The 22,437-nt window shown below is 46.7% G+C and overlaps 1 protein-coding gene across 1 annotated transcript in view; it reads right to left on the reverse strand.

The window, feature by feature from the left end:
• Positions 1–22,437, reverse strand: part of LPCAT3 (lysophosphatidylcholine acyltransferase 3) — a 39,262-nt gene that overhangs the window by 5,453 nt on the left and 11,372 nt on the right. Inside the window, exon 2 of the mRNA XM_084765105.1 lies at positions 1,810–1,917. Coding sequence (XP_084621231.1) covers positions 1,810–1,917 — 108 coding nt within the window. The remainder of the gene's footprint in view (positions 1–1,809; positions 1,918–22,437) is intronic.

Below are 22,437 nucleotides of genomic sequence, written 5' to 3' on the forward strand. Positions count from 1 at the left end.
GCTGGACCAGGCACGGTGTAGAGGCAGGAGGATCAAGATCACCTTCTATACAGTTCAAGGTCAGCCTGGGCTACGAGACACTGTCTCAAATGTGTGTGGGTGTGCTGTGATAAGTGTAGAGGTCAAAGGGCAACTAGAGGGAATTCGGTGTCTTCATCCAGCTTGTGGGCAGGTCATCAGACTTGGCAGCAAGTGCTCTTACCTGCTGAAACAACTCTCCAGCCCCTGAATAACATTAATTATCGTTATTATCATTATTATTTTTATTTTTGAGACAGGGCCTCACTATGTAGCCCTGATGGGCCTGGAACTCACTACGTAGACCGTGCTGGCCCTCCTCTGCCTCCTGAGTGCTAGAATTAAAGGTGTGCGCCACAATGCCTCGTACTAATTTATTTACCTCTTAACTGATACATAAGTGTACATACTTATGGGGTACCAACTGATCTTTTGATATATGTTACCTTACTTTGAATTATTTAACATACTGTTTTTCAACATGTTTAAAAATATTTACCTTGGATCAGAGGGATGGGTCAGTGGTTAAAAGCACTGATTGTTCTCCCAGAGGACCTGGGTTCAGTTCCTAGCACCCACATGGCAGCCCACATCTGTTTGTAACTCTGGTTCCAAGGAATCTGACCCCCTCACACCAATATATGTAAAATAAATTTAAATATATTATTTAAAAAATCTTTATCTTAGCCGGGCATTGTGGCGCACGCCTTTAATCCCAGCACTCAGGAGGCAGAGGCAGGCAGATTTCTGTGAGTTCAAGGCTAGCCTGGGCTACAAAGTAAGTGCAGACAGCCAAGGCTAGACATAGAAACACTGTCTCGAAGAACCAAACTAAACCAAACCAAAATAAAACAACAACAACAAAACCCCTCTTTATCTTTATTTATGTGTTTGTGAGTATATGTGGGTGTATGCGGGTCCATGTAACCAGAGGAGGGCTTCAGACGCCCTGGGACTGGAGTTACAGGTGGTTTTGAGTTACCCGGCATGAGTGCTGGACTGAACTTGGGTCCTCTGGAAGAAAAAATCCTGCTGTGGCATCTTTCCTGAATCCCATTTTCCTCCTTTGGTTTTTCAAGACAGGGTTTCTCTGTGTAACCTTGGCTGTCCTGGATTGGCTTTGTAGAACAGGCTGGCCTCGAACTCATAGAAATCTGCCTGCCTCTGACTCCCGAGTGCTGGGATTAATGGCATGTGCCCCCACGGCTGGCATGACTCACAAATATTTTTATCAGTAGGGGAATGTAAAAAAACAAAAACAAAAAAAAAAAAAAGAAAGAAAAATTAAGTTGGTTTTTAAAAAAAGAAAGATTTTAGTTATTTATTTTATGTATATGAGTGCTCTACCTGCAGGCCAGAAGAGAGCATCAGATCCCAGTGCGGATGGTTGCGAGCTACCATGTAGTTGCTGGGAATTGAACTCAGGACCTCTGGAAGAGCAGTGTCTTTAACTGCTGAGCCATCTCTCCAGCCCCTTAAGTTGTATTCTTACTGATTCAATTCTCTTTATTTTTTTAAAAAGATTTATTTACTTATGTATATGAATACTCTGTTTGCATGTATGCTTGCATGACAGAAGAGGGCATCAAATCCCATTACACATGGTTGTGAGCCACCATGTAGTTCTGGGGAATTGAACTCAGGACCTATGGACGAGCAACTGTGGCTCTTAACTGCTGAGCCATCTTTCCAGCCCTCAATCTTTTTTTTGTCGAGATGAAAACATTTTAAAACTAAAACTTCCTATCCCAGGGGAGTTTTGCTCTGCTCTGTTCCTCCCCAGTCACTTACCAAAGTTGAAATAAGCAATTGAGAGGCCTGTCACAGTGTGGAAGAGATGGATGAGGTAGCTGTCCTTGTAGAAAAGGTAATGCCGGTAAAACAGAGCCAACGGGTAGCCTAGGTGGGAGGAAAATAGGAAGAGGGTCATTGATGCCTGGCGCCATTGAGATAGAAAAAACAGGATTAAAAAAAAACCATTATTATTAGCTGGGCATGGTGGCGCATGCCTTTAATCTCAGCACTTGGGAGGCAGAGGCAGGTGGATCCCTGTGAGTTTGAGGCCAGCCTGGTCTACAAATCGAGTCCAGCTAAGGCTATACAGAGAAACCCTGTCTCAAAAAGCAAAAACCAAAACCAAACCAACCAAACAAAAAAACCACCCCTATTATTATTATTACTGTGTGTGTGTGTGAGGTATGTGTGTGTGTGATGTATGTGTGTGTATACTCTGTGCTACAGTGAACAGAATGTTAGACCACAGCCTTTGTAGAGTCTACTCTTTCCATCCACCTTATGTAGGATTCAGGGATCGAACTTAGGTCTTCAGCTTACTTAACAAGTGCCCTTTACCCACTGAATCATCTCACTGCCCACCCCTGCCAAAAGACATTATATGGAGGCTGAAAGAGAAGACAGAATAGTACTCCCATAAATGAAGTTGTTTGTTTTTGTTGTTGTTTGTTTTGTAAATACACATTTAGAACTGCAAGTATTTTTAACTAAGACAACATAAACTGAATCCCAGGACTAGCTTTTATTTATACCTACCAACTACTGAGGAAACGGTGTAGTGACAAACATCCACAAAAGGGTGCTGGGGCCAGCCTGGGCTGCACAGTGAGTACCTGGCAGGGCTGGGCTCCATGGCAGATTATGTTTCAAAAAAGCCTAACAAGGGCTAGAGATCTCCCTCAGAGTGCTTGCCAACATGCATGAAGCCCTGGGTTTGATCCAGACACAGCAGTACACACTTGAAATCCCAAAACTCGGGAGGTGCAGTCAGGAGGACCCCAAGTTCAAGGCTACCATCACCTACTTACCAAATGAGGCTAGCTGTGGGTGGGACCCCGGGTCAAACAAGACAACTATTGCTAAGAAATCCTCTCTCCACTGAGAAATAATAAGGTAAAGACACAAAGTCTGGGCATGATGGCACATGCCTCTAGTCTTATCACTTGGAGAGGCCAAGAAAAGAGATTTTGAGTTTGCAGCCAGTCTAGCCTATGTAGAAAGAAACCTGCTAAACAAACAAAACAAAACACCCAGAGAGAATATGTCCACGACGCTCAGAAACAGTGCCTTGCTCTCTGTGATCTGTCCTGTGAGGACAGCACCCTCGGACTTCTGAGAAGACTAAAACGAACCTAAAACTAAACTAAACTGTTAAACTGCTGAACTTTGGGCATCAAGTATAGAGCTTATTTTGGAACAGTAGAAAAATGTCTTCCAAACTTAATTCAGGGTATGATCCAAGGGCTATGAGCAAACTTTTGGGGGAGCTCCTAGAGTTCTACACTGCCAAGAGTTGCTCAGTCAGAGAGGGCCAATGCATCTGGTATCCCCAAGTCCAAGACAGCATCGGCAGAAGCTTCACTGCTGGCCGAGCTGGCATGCTTGCCCTTGGGCACATATGGCCCAACAGTCTCCCTCTTGGTTTTCTGGAAAGACACCTCACCTACTCTGGGAGCTGGTCATGGCTCACAGTTGCTGTGGTTCTTGCTTTTAAAATATAAAACACAGGGACAGGGAGATGGCCGAGCTGGGAAGGGCACTTGCCACCAAGCCTGATGACTTGAGTTCGATCTCTGGGGTCTACATGGTGAAAAGAGAACCGATTCCTGTAAGTTGTCCTCTGACCCTCGCACACACAAGTAAATGTAATAAAGGAATTAAAACAAAATGCAGCTGGGCATAGTGGCCCACACCTTTAATCTCAGCACTTGGGAGGCAGAGGCAGGCGGATCACTGTAAGTTCGAGGCCAGCCTGGTCTACAAAGTAAGTCCAGGACAGCCAAGGCTACACAGAGAAACCCTGTCTTGAAAAACCAAACCAAACCAAACCAAACCAAACCAAACCAAACCAAACCAAGCCAAACAAAATGCAGTTAGTATATTATTGGCAATATAGTTTTGAGCTTGAGGTAACTGATTTTTGTTGTTGTTTGTTTTTTGTTTTTGTTTTTTTGAGATAGGGTTTCTCTGTATAGCTTTGGCTATCTTAGAACTTACTCTGTAGACCAGGCTGGCCTTGACCTCAGAGACCCACTTGCCTCTGCCTCCTGAGTGATGGGATTAAAGGCGTGCACCACAACTGCCTGGCAGTAATTGCAATATTTTAAAGAGCGTCAATTCAGAAGAAAAAACACAACTATGTTTGTATTTGCAGTATAAAGGACTGAACCTAGTGCCTCACACATGCTCACAAAATGCCACACCACTGAGTAATATGCCCATCCTCTGTTTACATTTCATTGTTTTGGATAGGGGCTCAGGAAGCTCCCTACATTGACCCTGAAGTCTCTACCATCTAGATAGGCCTTGAACTTGTAAACCTTAGCCCAGAGTAGCTTCATCTCCAGTTATTTGTTATAAGCAAATGGATAACCACATAATTGTAGCCTTGGCTGTCCTGTAATCACTTTGTAGACCAGGCTGTCCTGGATCCACTTGCCTCAGCCTCCCTGAGTGCTGGGATTATAGGTGTGCGCCATCAGGCCCAACTCATAGTTGTCCTTTTTTTTTTTTTTTTGGGACACAGGGTCTCTCTATGTTGCTCTGGCAGTTCAGGAAGTTGGCCTGATGAAGTCCCACGCTGGCCTCAACCTCACAAAGATACTCATGTCTCTACTTCCGAGGTACAGGAACTGAAGATGCTGCTGCCGCGCCTGGTTCCTCGCAGTTGTCCTTACACAGCCCAGGCTAGCCTGGAACTCACTCTCGTTCTGATTTCTCGGGACTACAGAAACCAGACGTGGTGGTGCATACACCTAAAATTGTAGCACTTGGGATGCAGAGACAGGAGGCTCAGGAATTCAAGGGCATTTCTGGCTACACATCAAGTTAGAGGTCAGTCTTTGCTGCATGGGATGTGCCCAACAAAACAAAAAACCGTAAACTTTTTACTTTAAACAATCTATTTATTAGTGTGTGCCTGTGTGTGTGTATGTGCGTGCATGGTATGTATGGGTGTGAGGGCCACAGTGAGTGTGTGGAGGTCAGAGGGCAACTTTGTGGAGTTTGTCTCTTGAACCATTACACAGATCCTGGGGTTGAATTCATGCGGGAGGCTGAGGCAGGAGATTCTCGTTGCCCCGGGGGCTTAGAAATCCTGGATACAGACTGTCTCCGCGGACTAAACCCTTTAATCTTGTGGGATGCCCCAAAACTAAGGAACATAAAGCACTACTCTGCCCCCTACAGTTGAGAATTTAAAGTTTTCTTCTTTTTCAAAGATAGGGTTTCAGGTGGCCCAGGCTGGCGAATTTGCTCTGAGCTGGGGCTGGTCTTTAATTCCCAGTCCTTCCCCTCCTGACTGCTGGGATACTGCCGGGGTTGCTGGCTCCTACCACCTTGCTGGATGGCACCCAGGGCCTGTACTCCCCTCCAGCCCTAAGTCAGCACTTGTTGGTGATAGAGGTCACTGCATTTCAGAGTAGAGCTGTGATGACCTCCTGCCCTGTGGGGTGTGGGAAGCTGCCTCGTACTCTAGAACTTCCACTGTCCTGGATGCCGGGCTCTTGTATCCACTTTGTCCAGTTTTTCCCGTCCTTTCCCTTTGCTATTCTGGGATCAATAGTCACTTCTTGAGCTCGCAACAGGCCTGCCAAGAATAGTTCCTCTCCCTATTTCTAACTCACCACGGAGTTTAGAAAGCATGATTTTGTAAGACAAGAAAAGATGCGTGACAAGAGCCAGGGTCTTGGCTGTGTGTGCTCTTGTAGACTTAGCATAGCTTTGGTTCTGGCTGCTTCAGGGGACCTGCTTGCTACCTCCTGGTTTGGGAAGTTTGGAGGAGTGCAGGTTGTACAGTCCCACACAGGTCAGGGACTGCCGCAGACTGGGAAACACATAAGAAGTCGAGGAGCTGGCAAGAAAATAGAAAGGACAGAGCAAGCTGGGTTACCAAGAACACTGAGAGCACAAGAGAGAAGGGTTAAGGCTGTGAGGAAGCTGCTAAGAGGAAAGGGATGGACTGGGCTGGGTGACTTGCTGTGACAACCCAGGCCCATGGTGGGTATGTAAACACTGAACCTTGCTCTTGGCTGTTGCCCAACTCAGCAAGCTTTGAAGCCTGGCCGCTGGTCACGAGGAGGAGCTGTTTTCAGAGAGAGAGAGAGAGAGAGAGAGAGAGAGAGAGCGGTGCCCTGCAAGCTGTTTCTGAGTCTTAATTCCTTCTTTGTGGGAACTAGTGCTTAATACAGTGGCAACCATCACCTACAAACCCTCAGAAACACCAAGCCGCACCCAGCTGCTTGCCCGTCGGTCTGACTGGGAAGGACGTGTGCTTCAGCACCACCTTGCTAAAATCCTAAAGACAGGTCCCGAGAACGAACTGTCAGCTTTGGTTCAGTCTCACTACACAGGTTTTAATAACTCTGAGGACCTGTGGCCGTGTTGTCTTTCTCCTTTGTGATTGTTAAAGGAGGTTCTTAGCGGGTGAGGAATGGGGTCTGACATACAGCGCAGGCCAAGGGAAGCCAGGCAAAGCTGCATTCCCTGTGGTCTACACGTGCTTCTGACTGAGCTATGGCTGGGACCTGAGACACCACGCTGTTGCTGCTATGCTAGCTCCTCCCTCCCTACACACTTGTTGTACAGTTACCTATCAATCTTAACGTTCGAAGAAAACGGGAGTGAACTGTGTTTATTAGGGCCTGATGCATTTGTCTTTCATCTCTGTGGCCGTTCATGAACTCTGCAGGAATATGATAGGGTCCCATTTGGTCTGTCAGCAGGTCACATGACCCAGGCCCAAGAAAACGAGCTACGTTTGTCAGGTGAGAGGAAGGAAGTGGAATTCCAAGTGCTATGTGCTGCCGGGCCAGCTGATATCAATTCTACAGAATAACACCCCCCCCCCCCCAGCTGGGGGTTGGGGTTTGAACCTAGGGACTCGGGGATTGAACCTAGGGCCTCACACACGCTAGGCAAGTGCTGAATTACTCCACCCCCACTGAACACTTTTTCCTGCCTCCTAAAACATCCAAACTTGTTTCTCTATTTTTGCTGTATTGCTTCTGTGGAAACTCCTCGATGCTCACCCAACCTAATATGAACTTTTCCTATTTTAGTCCCATATCCCCTGGCTCCTCCCTGGATATTTTTAGTGTGATATTTCATACTATCTCAAATGCCGTATAACTAAACCATCTTTTTTTGTAAGATGATTTATTTTATACAGTGAGTGTTTTGCCTGCGTGTACAAATAGGTACCATGTATGTGCCTGGTGCTCATGGAAGCCAGAAGAAGAAGAATGTCAGATCCCCTGGAAATGGAATTACAGAGTTGTAAGCTGCCATGTGAATCCTGGGAAATCAAGCCTATGTCCTCTGAAAGAGCAACATGTGCTCCTAACTGTGGATTCACCTCTCCAGCTTGTGTGTGTGTGTGTGTGTGTGTGTGTGTGTGTGTGTGTGTGTGATGTGTGCTACATATATTTTCAGTTAAGATCCCCCCTATATCTCACCCCTAAGCCCTGGCAATGGCCTCCCAATGTAGCCACATGCCCCAGCAACGCTACCTCACAGAAACTCTCCTTCAAAACCTCAGAGACAGCTGGGCGGTGGTGACGCACACCTATAATCCCAGAACTTGGGAGGCAGAGGCAGGTGGATCTCTGTGAGTTCGAGGCCAGCCTGGTCTACAAAGTGAGTCCAGGATAGCCAAGGCTACACAGAGAAACCTTGTCTTGAAAAACAAACAAACAAACAAACAACAACATATTTTTGACAGGTTCTCACTAAGTTATCTAACTATCCATTTATTTATTTATGTGTGTGGTGGTGGGCTGCGCATGTGTGTAAAGGTCAGAGGACAACTTACGGGAGTTGGTCTCTCTTTTCACTATGTGGGACCCGGAGACCAAACTCAGGTGCTGGTAAGTGCCTTACTTACTGAACCACCACACTGGCCCCCAAATCTCAGACTTAAGGACTGTTTTCTAAATTTCTAGCTAATGCCCACCCCCACGCGTAACTAAAACAAGCCTGTCTGGTTTTACCCAAACATGTCCTAGGTGTTTTGTAGCTGTGCCGAGCCCTTGCCAGCTCCCTTGTGTGGAACAGCTCCCCTCAAAATCTCTACAGAGCAAAATCCTGGCCATTCCTCAAAATTCAGCTAAGTATCTCCTTCTGACTACAGAGAACTCATGCAGTAATGTATTATGGCCTTATGACCTAAGTGTCTGGCACACAACTCACTGTACACACTGCATAGCAGCCCTTATGTTTTGTATTGTGTGTCTTTGGATATCTGATAGTGTGCTCTGCCTATACTTTATATACATAAACTTTTTTAAAGGTTTATTTCATGCATCTGTGTGTTTTGCTTGAATGTATGTATGCACACCGTGTGGGTGCCTGGTGCCCACAGAGTTCAGAAGAGGGCATAGGATCCCCTGCAACTTGAGTTAGGGATGGTTGTGAGCCAACACTGTGGGTTTTAGGTGACACACCCATGGCATCTGCAAAAGCAACCAGTACACTGAATTGCTGAGCCAACCCTCCAGCCCCAGGTACTTTCTATTTTGTGTGTTTGGACAAGTGATTGACCTTCAGTAGCTGTTTCCATACCGTGTGCCTGCTTTTACACACACACACACACACACACACACACACACACACACACACACACACGGGATAGTAATACCAGACGTGCACCAACCACTGCATCTGGCCGTTTACACAGGCTCCAGGGATGGAACTTGCGCTCTCAGGGTCGCACAGCAAGCTTTCCGTTCAGAGCTGTCTCCCAGCCCCTTCCTGTAAATTATCCCTTTCCCCTTCCTAGGATCCGGGGCCTCACAGGTGCCAGGCAAGCACTTTAACCCAGCACTCCTATCACTGTTGTGTTGAGTGTGATATGGGCACTGGTATGCCCAGTGCACACACAGAGGTCAGAGGTCAATTCTGTGATCTGTGCTCTCCTCCTACCTCTATATGGGTTTTGAGAATTGAACTCAGCGTGTTAGGCTTGTGGGCCAGGTGCTTACCCACTGAGGCACCTGGCTAGCGCCCCAACACCCTGTTTTATTTTTGAGACACAGCCCACTATGCTGCTCAGGCTGGCCTTGGACTCACGAGCCTGTTGCTTCAGCCTTACAGTTTCTGAGACGGCAGGAGTGTTCCACGCCCCACATAAGTTACAGCATGCACTAGTATACTCTCGGGGGACACTAGAGTGACAAACTGGTCTGAATGCTTGTCCTGCTCCTTCTCTGTCACCCCTGGCCACGTGGAGCCAGTGCTGTAGAGTGAAATGGGTACCTACTGGAGGCTGCCCCCTGTGCCTCGACAGTGACCTGTCCAGTGATCTAGTTCTTCAGAACCCATCCATAGGCTGCTGTTTACCCATTGGATGTCTCCTCGAGCTCAGAGCCTCTCTTGATCGCCACTTGCTACCTGCTCAGCATCTTGTGTGGGTGTCTGCTCAACGGACAGCTTGACCTACCGGGCGCAAGAACCTGCCCCTCTCGGGGCCTTCCTTGTCTCATTTTATCTTATTTTTATTTTAGGACAAGGTCTCACCGTGCAGCCCTGGCTGGCCTCAAACTCAGAGATCCATCTGCCTCTGCCTCCCAGGTGCTAGGATGAAGGGCGCGCGCCACCATGCCTGGCCCCTACCACATTCCAGACGGCAGCTTACTTTTGTCTTTTTCAGAACTAAAACCCTGCCCACCATCACTGTTACCTTCCTTCCCTTCTCTTCACAACCAGCCAGTTCTGTAGGTCTACCATCAGAGCGTCAGGGTTCTGCCCTCTCCTCTTCACCTTCGCTGCGTCCCCTGGTCAAGTCACCATTATAATTACAGTCATCTCCTGAGTGGCCTCCCCACATCCTTCACTCCTTACGCCATCGCAGCATCCAGCTGATTCAATTCTGAGTCAGACAGTGCAATCGTATGCTGGAAACCCTCTGAAGGCCCATCTTAGAGAGCGCACGCCCAGCCAGAACATGCAGCACCCGGTCCCATCTCTGCTGGCTCCTCTCTGATTCATCTCTTCCCCTGGTCTTCACCCATCTGCCCTGGATGTAACCCCCGCCCCCTTTCCTGGAATGTTCCAACAGGGTCGGCCTTAGAGCCTTCACATTAAGAGTTCCCCGTATGTACGGAATGATCTTTCCATACAGCTCCTCAGCACTTCAGATGTTTGGTAAAATGTCACTTTAACAGCGAGGTCTTCCCTGACCATCTTACCGCACCACTGCTCTCCACCCCTGTGGCCGTCCCAGCAACACATGCTATTCTTTCTGTGCTCTGTCTAATTTCCCCCTTGGCACTCACCGCTCTTTAACAGACTGTATATTTTATTTACTTATCAGCCTTTGAAGGCAGAGATTGTTGCCCACTTTGTTCCCTACTGGACAGCACACTGTTGGGCGGTTGAAAACAAATGCTGTATTCTCTCCACAGCTAATAAGATAATCATTAAGCATCCATCATGTGGCTAAGCATTGCACTAAGCATTAAGAGACGTATGGCAGGATTGCTAGGGGCACTTTTTTTAATCTTAAGGAGCCTGCAGCTTTTCCTTAAGGTAGAGATAAAGAAATGCCAACTCTAGGTGCCATGGCAAGTGCTAACTGTGGGGAGGGCAATACTGGGGGGTTTAGAGGAGAGACAGTGATGCCGGAGTGGGGTGGATAAGGCCCTTCCAGGGGGGAAGAGGTCAAGACAGTGACATAGGCAAGTGCATGAAACATGCATTCACTAACTCACAGACTCACCAACATAAAAACAAACCTCAAAAAGAGTGACTGGCACAAGGGTTGGCACAGGACCTTGGGGCAGAGCCAGTGTCCTCTGGGGGGCCACCTGCCACCTTTTCACTTCCACACTCCTGCTGCTTTAAGCAAAGAAATGTGGGATCGCTCGCTCTTACAAGGCCAGCAGCTGTAGCACAGGGAGTGGCCAGCCACTGCCCCAAGACAGGGTAACACCAAGGAGGAGGTGGCGAGGTGCTGGGGACCTGTCCCTGACACGCTGGATCTCAGCTTGTTCACTCTATGAACTCCCAGAACTCCTTGCTTTTTCAGAGGGACCTCTGACAGCCAGTTTAAACACAACTGACAATCCTCATGAAAACAATATCAAGATTAGAGGGCTAACAGGTCAGTTTTATCTGGCACGATGACATTCCTATGCTTTAGACCTTACACAAAAATTATAAACTAAAGGAACCCGATGGTAACCAGCTCCCCCCCCCCCACCAGTTGTATTGTTTTGTTTTTGGTGGTTTCTTCAAGACAGGGTTTCTCTGTGTAGCCTTAGCTGTCCTGGACTCACTTTGTAGACCAGGCTGGCCTCGAACTCACAGCGACCTGCCTCTGCCTCCCAAGTGCTGGGATTACAGGCATGCACCACCACACCCGGCTGTTTTGTTTTTAAATTGTTCTTCTCGTCCCTAGCTTACAAGAGAAGTAACCTAAAATTACCATTTTGCATCTGCTCTCTCTCCAGGTCTTTTCTGTCAGAATCGCCCTTCTCGGGATGGAGAGACGCCCAGGGGTGAAGGACGAGTACTTGTTTCTCCCTGCAAAGGACCCAAGCTCGTTCCCAGAACCCACATGGTGGTTCACCAGCCTTCCTTCGTTCCTTCCTTCTTTCCCTCCCTTCCTTCCTTCCCTCCTTCCTTTATGTTGTTTCACTGTATGCTACAGCCAGTGTATATAGAATAGTTAAGCCTTGTGAAACAGAAATCCATGAAAATTCAGAGAGGTAGATGTTAAGGATCGATAAGCAGAAAAGACTGTGTATCATGGCCCGTGTTGTAGAGACGCTTCTGTACAGACTTCAAGTTTCCGTGAGTCTTCACTGGCTCACGAAAAGCGGTTTGAGAAACCTCGAGATGTATGCCTACAGAAGGAACAGACTTTCTGGGGTCTGAAGGGACTTGTACTTGAAGACAATCCAGTCAGCAGAGGGTCATGGTGAGTGTTCTACAGACACAACTGTTTCAAGGCTGCGGCTGCCTGGGACACCTTCACGCGGCTGAACCCAACATTGCGCTAGGGACAGTCTGACTGCCAACTGAGGAGCGGCAGGTTGCGGGCCACAACCATTTCTAACTCCAGTTCCAGAGACTCTGATGGCTTCTTCTGACCTCAGTGGGCACTAGGCACACACATGGTACATTTACATGCACTCAGGCAAAACATTTGTGCAGAAAAAAAAATTAAGCTGGGCAGTGGTGGCCCATGCCTGTAATCCCCGCACTCCGGGAGGCAGAGAGAGGTGGATTACTGTGAATTTGAATTCAAGGCCAGCCTGGTCTCCAAATCGAGTCCAGGACAGCCAAGGCTACACAGAGAAACCTTATCTTGAAACACAAACAACAACAACCATTACTCTTCCTGTTTCCTCCACCTATTATTCTATTCTGTAGAATGAAGTGTTCCTCAATCTTCGTTTTTTGTTCTTGGAGACAGGGCTTTTCTGTGTAACCCTGGCTGTCCTGGACATGCTCTGTAGACCAGGCTGGCCTCGAACTCTCAGCGATCTGCTGGCTTCTCCCTCCCTCTGTGCTGGGATTATAGGTATGCACCACTGAGTCTGCCGGTGCTTCCTAATCTTTAAGACAAAACAAAACAAAAAAAACCAAAAAACCCAAAAAACCACACCTTTATGATTACTGTGTGTAAGCTTGTGCCTGTGCATGTGTGTCTGTGTGGTGTGTGCACACCTGTGTGCTTGTGTGCTGGAATACACATATTTGCTTGTGTGGTGCTCAGAGAAAGTTTGTTATTTTCTGCTTCCACCATTACTTGGACTCCATGGATCTCATGCAGGTTTTCAGGCTTGAGCCTCCAAGTGCTTTTATGTGCTCAGCCACCTTGCCAGTCTTTTACAGATTTAACCTTTATTATTAACTCACTCTGTAGACCAGGCTGGCCTTAAGACTCACAGAGATCTGCTTGCCTCTGCCTCCCGAGTGCTGGGATTAAAGGTGTGCGCCACCACGTGCAGCAAAGGCTGGTTTCTTTAGCTCCCCATGCCCGTGAGTCCCCGTGGCAGGTCTCTACCGAATGAGGTATTTGTTCTCTGACTTGAAGCTGCTTATCTCATATTGCAGCTTGGTGGTTAGGAAGAAGGTGATACCACTCAAAGTGACACAGAGATTGGCTGCTGCCATGGCATGGTTAGTGACAGATAAACCCAGGAAGAAAGATAAGCACAAAGGCAGATCATAAAAAGGAGAGACCAGGTGGCAGCGACAAGGCTCAGCAGGTGGCCTGGTGGCCTGAGTGGGATCCCAGGACCCACATGGTGGAAGACCTCTAAGCTGTCCTCTGAGCTCCATATGTGTGCCACATACAGGCATGTACACCACATACAGGCATGTACACCACATACAGGCATGTACACCACATACAGGCATGTACACCACATACAGGCATGTACACCACATGGAATGAAACAATAGAAACTGTGACCAAAGGTGAAAGCCAGAGAAAAGAACTGAATCATTCCCAAGCCTCATGAACCCGCCCCCCCCCCACATGTGAGTGGCAGCACGAGGGTCACAGAACCAGGAGTCACTAGCCACTGAGGGCGAGTGACAGTGTAGAAAGGCAGACTGCAAATGAAGGCTACTCCTTCAAGGACTTGCTACTGAGGAAAGGAAACATTTCTTTGTTTTTCTAAGACAGGGTTTCTCTGGAATTCCCGCTGTAGATCAGGCCTCCAGGGTGGGATTAAAGGCAAGTGCCACCACTGCTCCGCTGAAATGACATATTTTTTTTTTTTCCCTTTTTGGTTTTCGAGATAGAGTTCCTCTGTGTAGCCTTGGCTGTCCTGGACTCACTTTTGTAGACCAGGCTGGCCTCGAACTCACAGAGATCTGTCTGCCTCTGCCTCCCAAGTGCTGGGATTAAAGGCGTGTGCCACCACACCTGGCCTGACAAGATCTTACTATGTCATGCTGGATGACTTGGACCTAGACAGACCCCCTGCCAGGGCTTCCTGAGTTCTAGGAGTACCTTTTATTTTATTTTATTTTATTTTATTGATAGTGTCTCCAATATGTAGCCCAGATTGGCTTCAAACTGTTGGCCATCCTCCTGCCTCCATCTTCTTTATGCTATGTACCCCTAAACTCATGATAAATGTATACTCAGTCTTTTATTTTTTTTTAAAGATTTATGTATTATGCATACAGTGTTCTGCCTGCATGTATGCCTTCACAACAGAAGAGGGAACCAGATCTCATCATGGATGGTTGTGAACTACCATGTGGTTGCTGGGAAATTGAACTCATGAGCTTTAGAAGAACAACCAGTGATCTTAACCTCTGAGCCATCTCTCCAGCCCTTATTCAGTCTTTTTTTTTTTTTAATTAAAATTTTTTTTGGAGTGGGGATTGAAACAGGGTCTCTCTATGTAGCCCAGGGTGTCCTGGAACTTGCTTTGTAGACCAGGCTGGCCTCAGACTCACAAAGATCCACCTGCCCCAGCCTCCTGAGTGTACTACTATGCCTAGCCTAATTTTTTTATTTTTAAATGTGTCTCTGTGTGTGGAGTGTGTGCAGGTGCCATGGAGCTGGAGCTGGAGCTGGAAGGTGACCTCAGTCCTCTGTAAGAGCAGGCTATTCTCCTAAACCCTGAACCATCTCTCCAGGATGGCCAGACACTCACAAGAGAACTGCCTGCCTCTACCTCCTGGGTGCTGGGATTAAAGGCCTGAGCCACTGTGCCTGCCTTTTTCTTTTCTGAAAGAGAACCAGCCATTCTCCTGCCTTTGTTCCTAAATGCTGGCGTTAGAGGTGTGTGGCACCACACATGCACAGATGGACCACACTCAGATACGGCTTAATTTCAGTTTGCTTTTGTCAAATATTTTCGTGTGTTAATTTTTAACACTTTTTTTTTATTCTGAAGATTTGTCACTTAAAACTTTTCTCCCTTCCATTCTTTCACCAAAATGGAGATTCCTTGTGTAAGCGAACTGATAGAAAGGGGAGAACTAGCTGTGCCTGCTAAGCCTAAATGAGTTCCCCATTAAACACTCCGTGCTGGGACTTCATTACTGATCCACTCTGTAGCTGCAAGGCATGGAGAGCAGGGACACTCAAGAGGGGGGCATGGCTCATCTCTGGATATGCTCAGAACAGATTCTTTTTGCTTTCTGATCACCAGATTAAGCCGGCCTGGCAGTCTGGGCAGGGTGCCAACCCACCTTCTGCACTCCAGCAACCTTGCTTATCTTCAGCTGAGTCAGATTCCTCGAACTGAAGAAAGCTTAGAAATCATCTACTCAAACCCTTCATTAGGCAGATAAGGAACTGAGCCCCATAGGGGATGACTGGTGAGCTGAAGTTAATAGAGCAGGGCTCAAGTTAGACTCCACACCGCCCGACTTCATCTACTGCTCGGGCCATGTGCGTTGGAACTTCGCAGTGACCTGGGAGTGGCGCTACCGATAACTAACTTCCTTTTAAAAACTGCAGCTATATTCTCTGGTCTTTAGATAACAGTCTAAGCCCAGCCCTTGTTCACAATCACACCCATTTTTATGCCTGCATACCCCCCTGTTTAAGAACGTTTCATAAAAATCTTCTTTTCAGGTGGGTGCCGTGCTGGCAGCACGTGCCTGCAGTCCCACCTAGTTGGGAAGCTAAATGGTTTGAGCCCAGGAACTCAAGGGCAGATCGGGCAACATATATAGTGACACACAATCTTAAAACAAACCCACAGCACTTTAATGCTACATACAAGTGCTTTCCTGTACTTTGTCAGTCTAATTACTGGGTACTCAATTCCCTTCTCTATAATAATACCCCAGGGCTGAGCATCTTCAGCATTCTCCACAACAGTGATAAGGGACTAAGGAAACTAGGACAAGTGATCAAAAGTGTCCAGGGGATGAGGGCCCGAGGCAGCGATTATTATTACTACTCTGCAGTATTGGGATGGAAACCAGGACCTCACGCATGCTAGGTTAACAGCTAGCTCTACCCCTGACCTATAGCTCTGGGATGGAGGATTTAACTGTGATTTTTGTTTTATTCCTTTTAGACACAGGCTCTTGGGATGTAGCCCATGCTGGCTTGGAACTTACAATGCAGCCAAGGCTATCCCTAAACGCTTAGACTCCTGATCCGCCTGCCTTTCCAGAGCTGGGATGTCGGGATTACTGGTGTGTACTGCCACACCTGGTGCTAGGGGATATTCTGAAGATGGACTAGTGGTTAGTGAAAACGAAAAAAGTATTTTTGTGGATGTTAAGAAGTATTTTTTAAAAGCAGAGAGATTGATAGTATTCATCTATAAATCTCAGCACTTGGGAGGCAAGGCAAGAGGATCAGGAGGTTCACGCCAGCCTTGGCAACAGCCTAGGCTACGTGAGACTCTGTTTCAAACAAGGACAACTACAAAAAGTATCTTTTTGTTAGTTCCTCAATGCATCAAAACATTCTAAGCCTAACTTCCCCAGAGCTCCACCAAGAGTATGCCTTCTTTACTTTCAAGCCAAGTACTTTTAGGAAGTCAGTCTTTCCGTTTCAAAGCTAATTAATGGCTGATCTATGAAACTGTGGCGGCTTAGCCAGTATCAACAAAAGCCAAATGAGAAAACTATGCTGAGGCAGGAATAGGGCTCTGCCATCACCAGCTTACTATCATGAGTTCAGTGAAAGTCATCCTGAGGGCTGCCCTTAGGAGCACTTCCTGGCTGATCAGATGGCCAAAGCAATGTCCCGGTGCCTGGCATCTAGACTGCAGCATTGCCCTACGGAACGACACAATGTTATTTCTCTTAGTAGAAGAGTGACCACAGCCCTTCAGGCTGGTTTTGAGGTACCCAGGAGACCCTATTTGCCTCCCCTGGCAAAGGTAAACGACCTAGCCGTCCTGCTAATTGGGGGGCATTTAGTCACACTTTAATTCTCTTCAAATTACCACAGCATGTAGTAGCCAGATTTTCTGGGCTCTGGAATGGGAGTGGTCTGGTCAAGGTTCAGATCTACAGGCTGAAAAAAACCCAGCCACATCCCATTTCTGAACTAGGGAAAATACCAGCCATGGAGCAGGCCACTCTGCAGATTAATAGAAATTACCAGCCATGGAGCAGGCCACTCTGCAGATTAATAGGAAATACTGGCCTTGGAAGACTAGCCTGATGACCCAAGTTCAGTCCCCAGAACCCACATAAAGGTGACAGAACAGACTCCACAAAGTTGCCTCTGACCTCCACAAGGGTGCCATGCACATTCTCCTACACTAACAATAAAGAAATGGACCTGCAAAAGCACCATGCACATAAAGCCCTTTATCTCAGCGGTCACTGATTTCACATACTACACAAAACTCTGCCACCCAGAAATACTGAATGGATTGCTTTTTTTTTTTCTTTTGTTTTTTCCAGACAGGGTTTCTCTGTGACTATCCTGGACCCACTTTGTAGACCAGGCTGGCCTCGAACTCACAGAGATCTGCCTGCCTCTGCCTCGTTGAGTGCTGGGATCAAAGATGTGCACCACCATGCCCAGCTCTGAATGGAAAATTTCAAGAATAAACAAGTCCTAAAACTGTACACTATTCTGAGGCTTGTGAATAAGTCTTGCACTGACATGAACCACCATTCTTTTATCTAGGGTTTCCATGCTGTATATGCTACCCACTTGTTAGTGACACTTGGCCATCACACAGGCAGATCCACACTAGTGTCTGCAGATGAGAGTAACCTTCACTTAATAATGGCCCAAGTGAGAGAGCAGTGAGGCTGGCAACTCAGACATGCCAGAGAGGCCGTCAAGTGCTTCCTTTAGGTGAAAAGCTAAGGTTTGTTTTTGTTATTTCTTGGTATATTTGAGTCTATGGCTGGTCTAGAATTCACTATGTAGCCAAGGCTGCCTCAAGGAAGCCCTCCTGTCTCAGTCTCCCAAGGGTTGGGATTACCTATGGGTGGCTGTAAGGAGTTACAGTACAATAAGATGTCTATGTATGCATGTAAGATCTGCCACATGTATAGCATAATTTTAATTACAGTGCAATCTTACAATTTCTCCTTTATTATTCATTACTGCTGATCCTTACTGTACCTAATTAAGCAATTAAGCTTCATTACCAGTGTGTGTGTGTGTGTGTGTGTGTGTGTGTGTGTACACAGTACATATAGGGTTTGGTGGGATTCACTCAAGAGTCTTAGACTGCAACCCTGTGGATTAGTGGGAGAATATTATACTTTAAACAACTTGAAGATATCTGCTCATAAAAGTTCAAATATCTCATATAAGCATATTTCTTTTTTTTAATTATTTTTATTTATTTATTTATTTATTTATTTTGGTTTTTCGAAACAGGGTTTCTCTGTGTAGCCTTGGCTGTCCTGGACTCGCTTTGTAGACCAGGCTGGCCTCGAACTCACAGCGATCCACCCGCCTCTGCCTCCCGAGTGCTGGGATTAAAGGCGTGCACCACCACGTCCGGCTTTTGTTTGTCTTTCTTAAGAAAGGTTATCTTTGTAACCTTGGCTGTCCTGGAGCTTGCTCTGTAGATCAGGCTGGCCTCAAATTCAGAGATCCTTTCTTAAAAGCCATTTAAAAATTTTTTCATTGTTACTTTGTGTGTGTGTGTGTGTGTGTGTGTGTGTGTGTGTATAAGGATGAGGAAGTCAGAGGGGTGTCAGATTGCCTGGAGCTGAAGTTACAGGTAGTTGTGAACTGCCTGGTGTTGGGTGCTGGGAATCGAACTCGGGTCCTTTGGAAAAGCAATATGCGCTTTTAACCACTGTTTCTCCAGCCTCTGCTGCTTGAGTGCTGGAAGGAAAGGTGTGCACCACCATGCCAGGTGCCAGCTGGGGAAGGAAGCTGGCTGCCTGTGCCAGCATCAGGCCCGAGGAGGAGCGGTCAGGCTGAGAAGACTCTGCCAGGGTGAGACTCCCTGGGAAGCCAGCTGGGATGTGGGTGGCACCTCCCAAGGAAATCTGAACGGAGAGGCAGCAGGATGATTGTTCTGGACTCTGGAATAAACAGTCACTTCGAGCTTGCTGGGCTTAGCACAGGAAAGTCTCACGATCTAGGGAACTTCCTCGTTGGCTGTTAACATGTTTATCTGCAGAGCATCCAGGGGAGAGAAAGCCCAGTCCTGTCTTATCTGGTCTGCTGGGGGCTAGGCCTGCTCAGCTTCATGGCCCTGTGATTTACCTGGTTTCTTTCCAACCTTCCCTAATACTGCCTCCCTGCCATCAGTGGGGCAAAACCTAACTGTTAGAGATATAAACAAGGTAGGCAATACTTCTTTGCTCAGCAGATGTCTCAACAAATAAAATAAGCTCTGTGCTGCTCAGCTGTGGTGCTAACAGGAGAAAAAGTAGTCCAAATTGTCCTTATCAACTTGAGTTTGTGTCACTGGGGCATTCTTGCTTTCTTCTGTGTCTTTAGTGGAAAAATAAAGTTGGTGGTGATGGTGGTGGTGGCAGCAGTGGGGGTAGACACGTGAGTGTGTGTACATACATAGACACAAAGACACACACACACACACACACACACACACACACACACACACACACACACACACTCCTTTAATCCTAGCACCCAGGAAGGCAGGTTTGTCTTGAAAAACAAACAAACAAAGAAACAAACAAACACCCCAACAAAACCCAAAACAAAACAAAAAAAGAGTGGAGACAGGCTCCCCAAGGGAGAACTTTTACTACCTGTCAGTTTCCCAAGATTTTTTTGGGGGGGATGGGGAGGGTTTCGAAACAGGGTTTCTCTGTGTAGTCTTGGCTGTCCTGGACTCACTTTGTAGACCAGGCTGGCCTTGAACTCACAGTGATCTGCCTGCCTCTGCCTCCTGAGTGCTGGAATTAAAGTCGTGTGCCACCACCACCTGGCTTTACAACAAGATTTTAAAGGTAACATGGCACAAAACGCTCTTTCTTCTTTACCCATACTATTTACGGGGCTTTAGATGCTTTATCTAATTTTTAAGTTAAATTTATTTTATTTTATTGGTTTTTCGAGAGGGTTTCCTTTGTGTAGCCTTGGCTGTCCTGGGCTCACTTTGTAGACCAGGCTGGCCTGGAACAAACAGAGATCCACCTGCCTCTGCCTCTGCCTCCTGGAGTGCTTGGATTATAGGCATGCACTGCCATGCCTGGCTAATTTTTTTTATTCTATTAGGCACATATATGGTTTCATTCTTACTACATGAGTAGATTTTATTAACTGGTTTTCATTTTATCGCATCTCATACAGTAAGTTAAATACAACTGAAAGAGGCATCCCTTCTTTTAGTATTACTGTTATTTATTTTATGTGAATGGGTATTTTGCCTGCAAGTACGTCTATGTACCATGTGATGCCTGGTGCTTGCTGAGACCAGGAGAGTAAGCTGGATCCCCTGAAACTGAGGCATTATGTGGGTGCTGGAACTGAACCCTGACCTCTGGGAAAGCAGCCAGTGTTCTTAACTGCTAAGGCAGAGGCTCTCAATCTTCCTAACCCTGTTGCCCTTTAATTCAGCTCCTCATGTTGCAGTGACCCCAACCATTAAAAAAAAATTATTATTATTATTAATTTAAAGAGACAGGGTTGGGGAGGGGTTAAAAAAAAAAAAAAAAAAAAAAAAAAAAAAAAAAAAAAAAAGAGACAGGGTTTCTCTGTGTAGCCTTTGCTGCCTTTGTCTCCTAAAGTGCTGAGTTTATAGGAGTGCACTGTCTTGCTTGGCCATAAAATTATTTTCATTGCTCCTTCCTAACTATACTTTTGCTACTGTTATGAATAAATATTTTTGGAGATAGAGGTTTGCCAAAGGGGTTGTGACCCACAGGTTGAGAACCACTGTCCTAGCCAGGCATGGTGGCACACACCTTTAATCCCAGCACTTGGGAGGCAGAGGCAGGTGGATCACTGTGAGCTCGAGGCCAGTCTGACCTACAAAGTGAGCCCAGGACAGCCAGGGCTACACAGAGAAATTTGTCTTGGGAAAATAAAACAAACAAAACAAACAAACAAAAAGAGACCCACTATGCTGAGCCAGCTCTCCAGACTCTCATCCCTTACCTTTGAAAAGTTGTTTATTCTTTTATAATTGCAATGGAGCGTGCACGGGCACACACGGGTATATGACATACTTTGGTGGTATACCCATGTCTAGTGCCCTCTTTATATCTCTCTTCCTCATTCTGTGTGGTTGAATGGTGTTCCATTATATGGGCAACTTACTATTTATTTTTTTCAAGACAGGGTTTCTCTGTGTAGCCTTGGCTGTCCGGGGCTTGCTTTGTAGACCAGGCTGGCCTCAAACTCACAGAGATCCGCCTGCCTCTAACTCCCTGAGTGCTGGGATTATAGGGGTGCACCACCATGCCCGGCTTTAACATACTGTTTATTAATTCATCGGTTGGTGAACAACTGGATTGCTTCCACTTTTAGCTGTTGTAACATCATGTTGGCTTATGTGAGCAGATGCTTTCAGCACTCTTGAGCCTATCCCTCGATTCACCCCACTGGTTCTCAGCCTGCAGCACAGGGAAGAGGTACTTTGGGTACACATTTTGCAGATTAGATGTTAGTTGTTTAACTTTCTGAGAAACTGGCAAACTTCCACATTTTACATTGCTAATAGCAGTGCACACTGGCCCAACTTCCCCTGTGGCCATCATGTGTTCTGCCTGAGACAAGCTATGCAGACAAGCTGGTCTGTGCGGCTGTTGGCTTGTTTTGTTCTGAGGTGATCTTGCTGTATGCTCCAAGCTGGCCTCAGTCTCAGGATCTTTCTGTCTTGGGTTCCTGAGTCTGGGATTAGGGGTGCACCACCACATGCAACAGTCAGCACCATACTTCCGTAGCAACCAATGTTATCAAACGACTCTAGGGCAGTGCTTCTCAACCTTAATGCCGCAACCCTTTACCTCATGTTATGGGGCCCTGCCAACCATACAATTATTTTCATTGCTACTTCATAACTGTTACTTTGCTACTGTTAGGAATCATAATGTGAGTATCTATGTTTTCTGATGGCCGTATGTGACCTCTCTGAAAAAGTCATTTTTTAAATTATGTACAGTGTTCTGCCTGCATGTACACCTGCAGGCCAGAAGAGGGCACCAGATCTCATTACAGATGGTTGTGAGCCACCATGTGGTTGCTGGGAGTTGAACTCAGACCTTTGGAAGAGCAGTCAGTGCTCTTAACCTCTGAGCCATCTCTCCAGCCCCCTAAACTTTTATTCTTATCTCGTATCCCAACTTCAGTTTCCCCTTCTTCCACTTATCCTAGCCCCTCTCCTCCTGTCCCCCAGATCTCCAGATTCACTCCTCCTGTTTGCCAGAGAGAGAGAGAGAGAGAGAGAGAGAGAGAGAGAGAGAGAGAGAGAGAGAAAAGCAGGCTTCCTAGGGATATCTGCTAAGCATGGCCTAACAAGACACAGTAAGACTGGACACAAACCCTCATAGCATGGCTGGACATGGCAA

Source organism: Acomys minous (genome assembly GCF_964271855.1).
Source record: "Acomys minous genome assembly, chromosome: 17".
Taxonomy (NCBI): Eukaryota; Metazoa; Chordata; class Mammalia; order Rodentia; family Muridae; genus Acomys; species Acomys minous.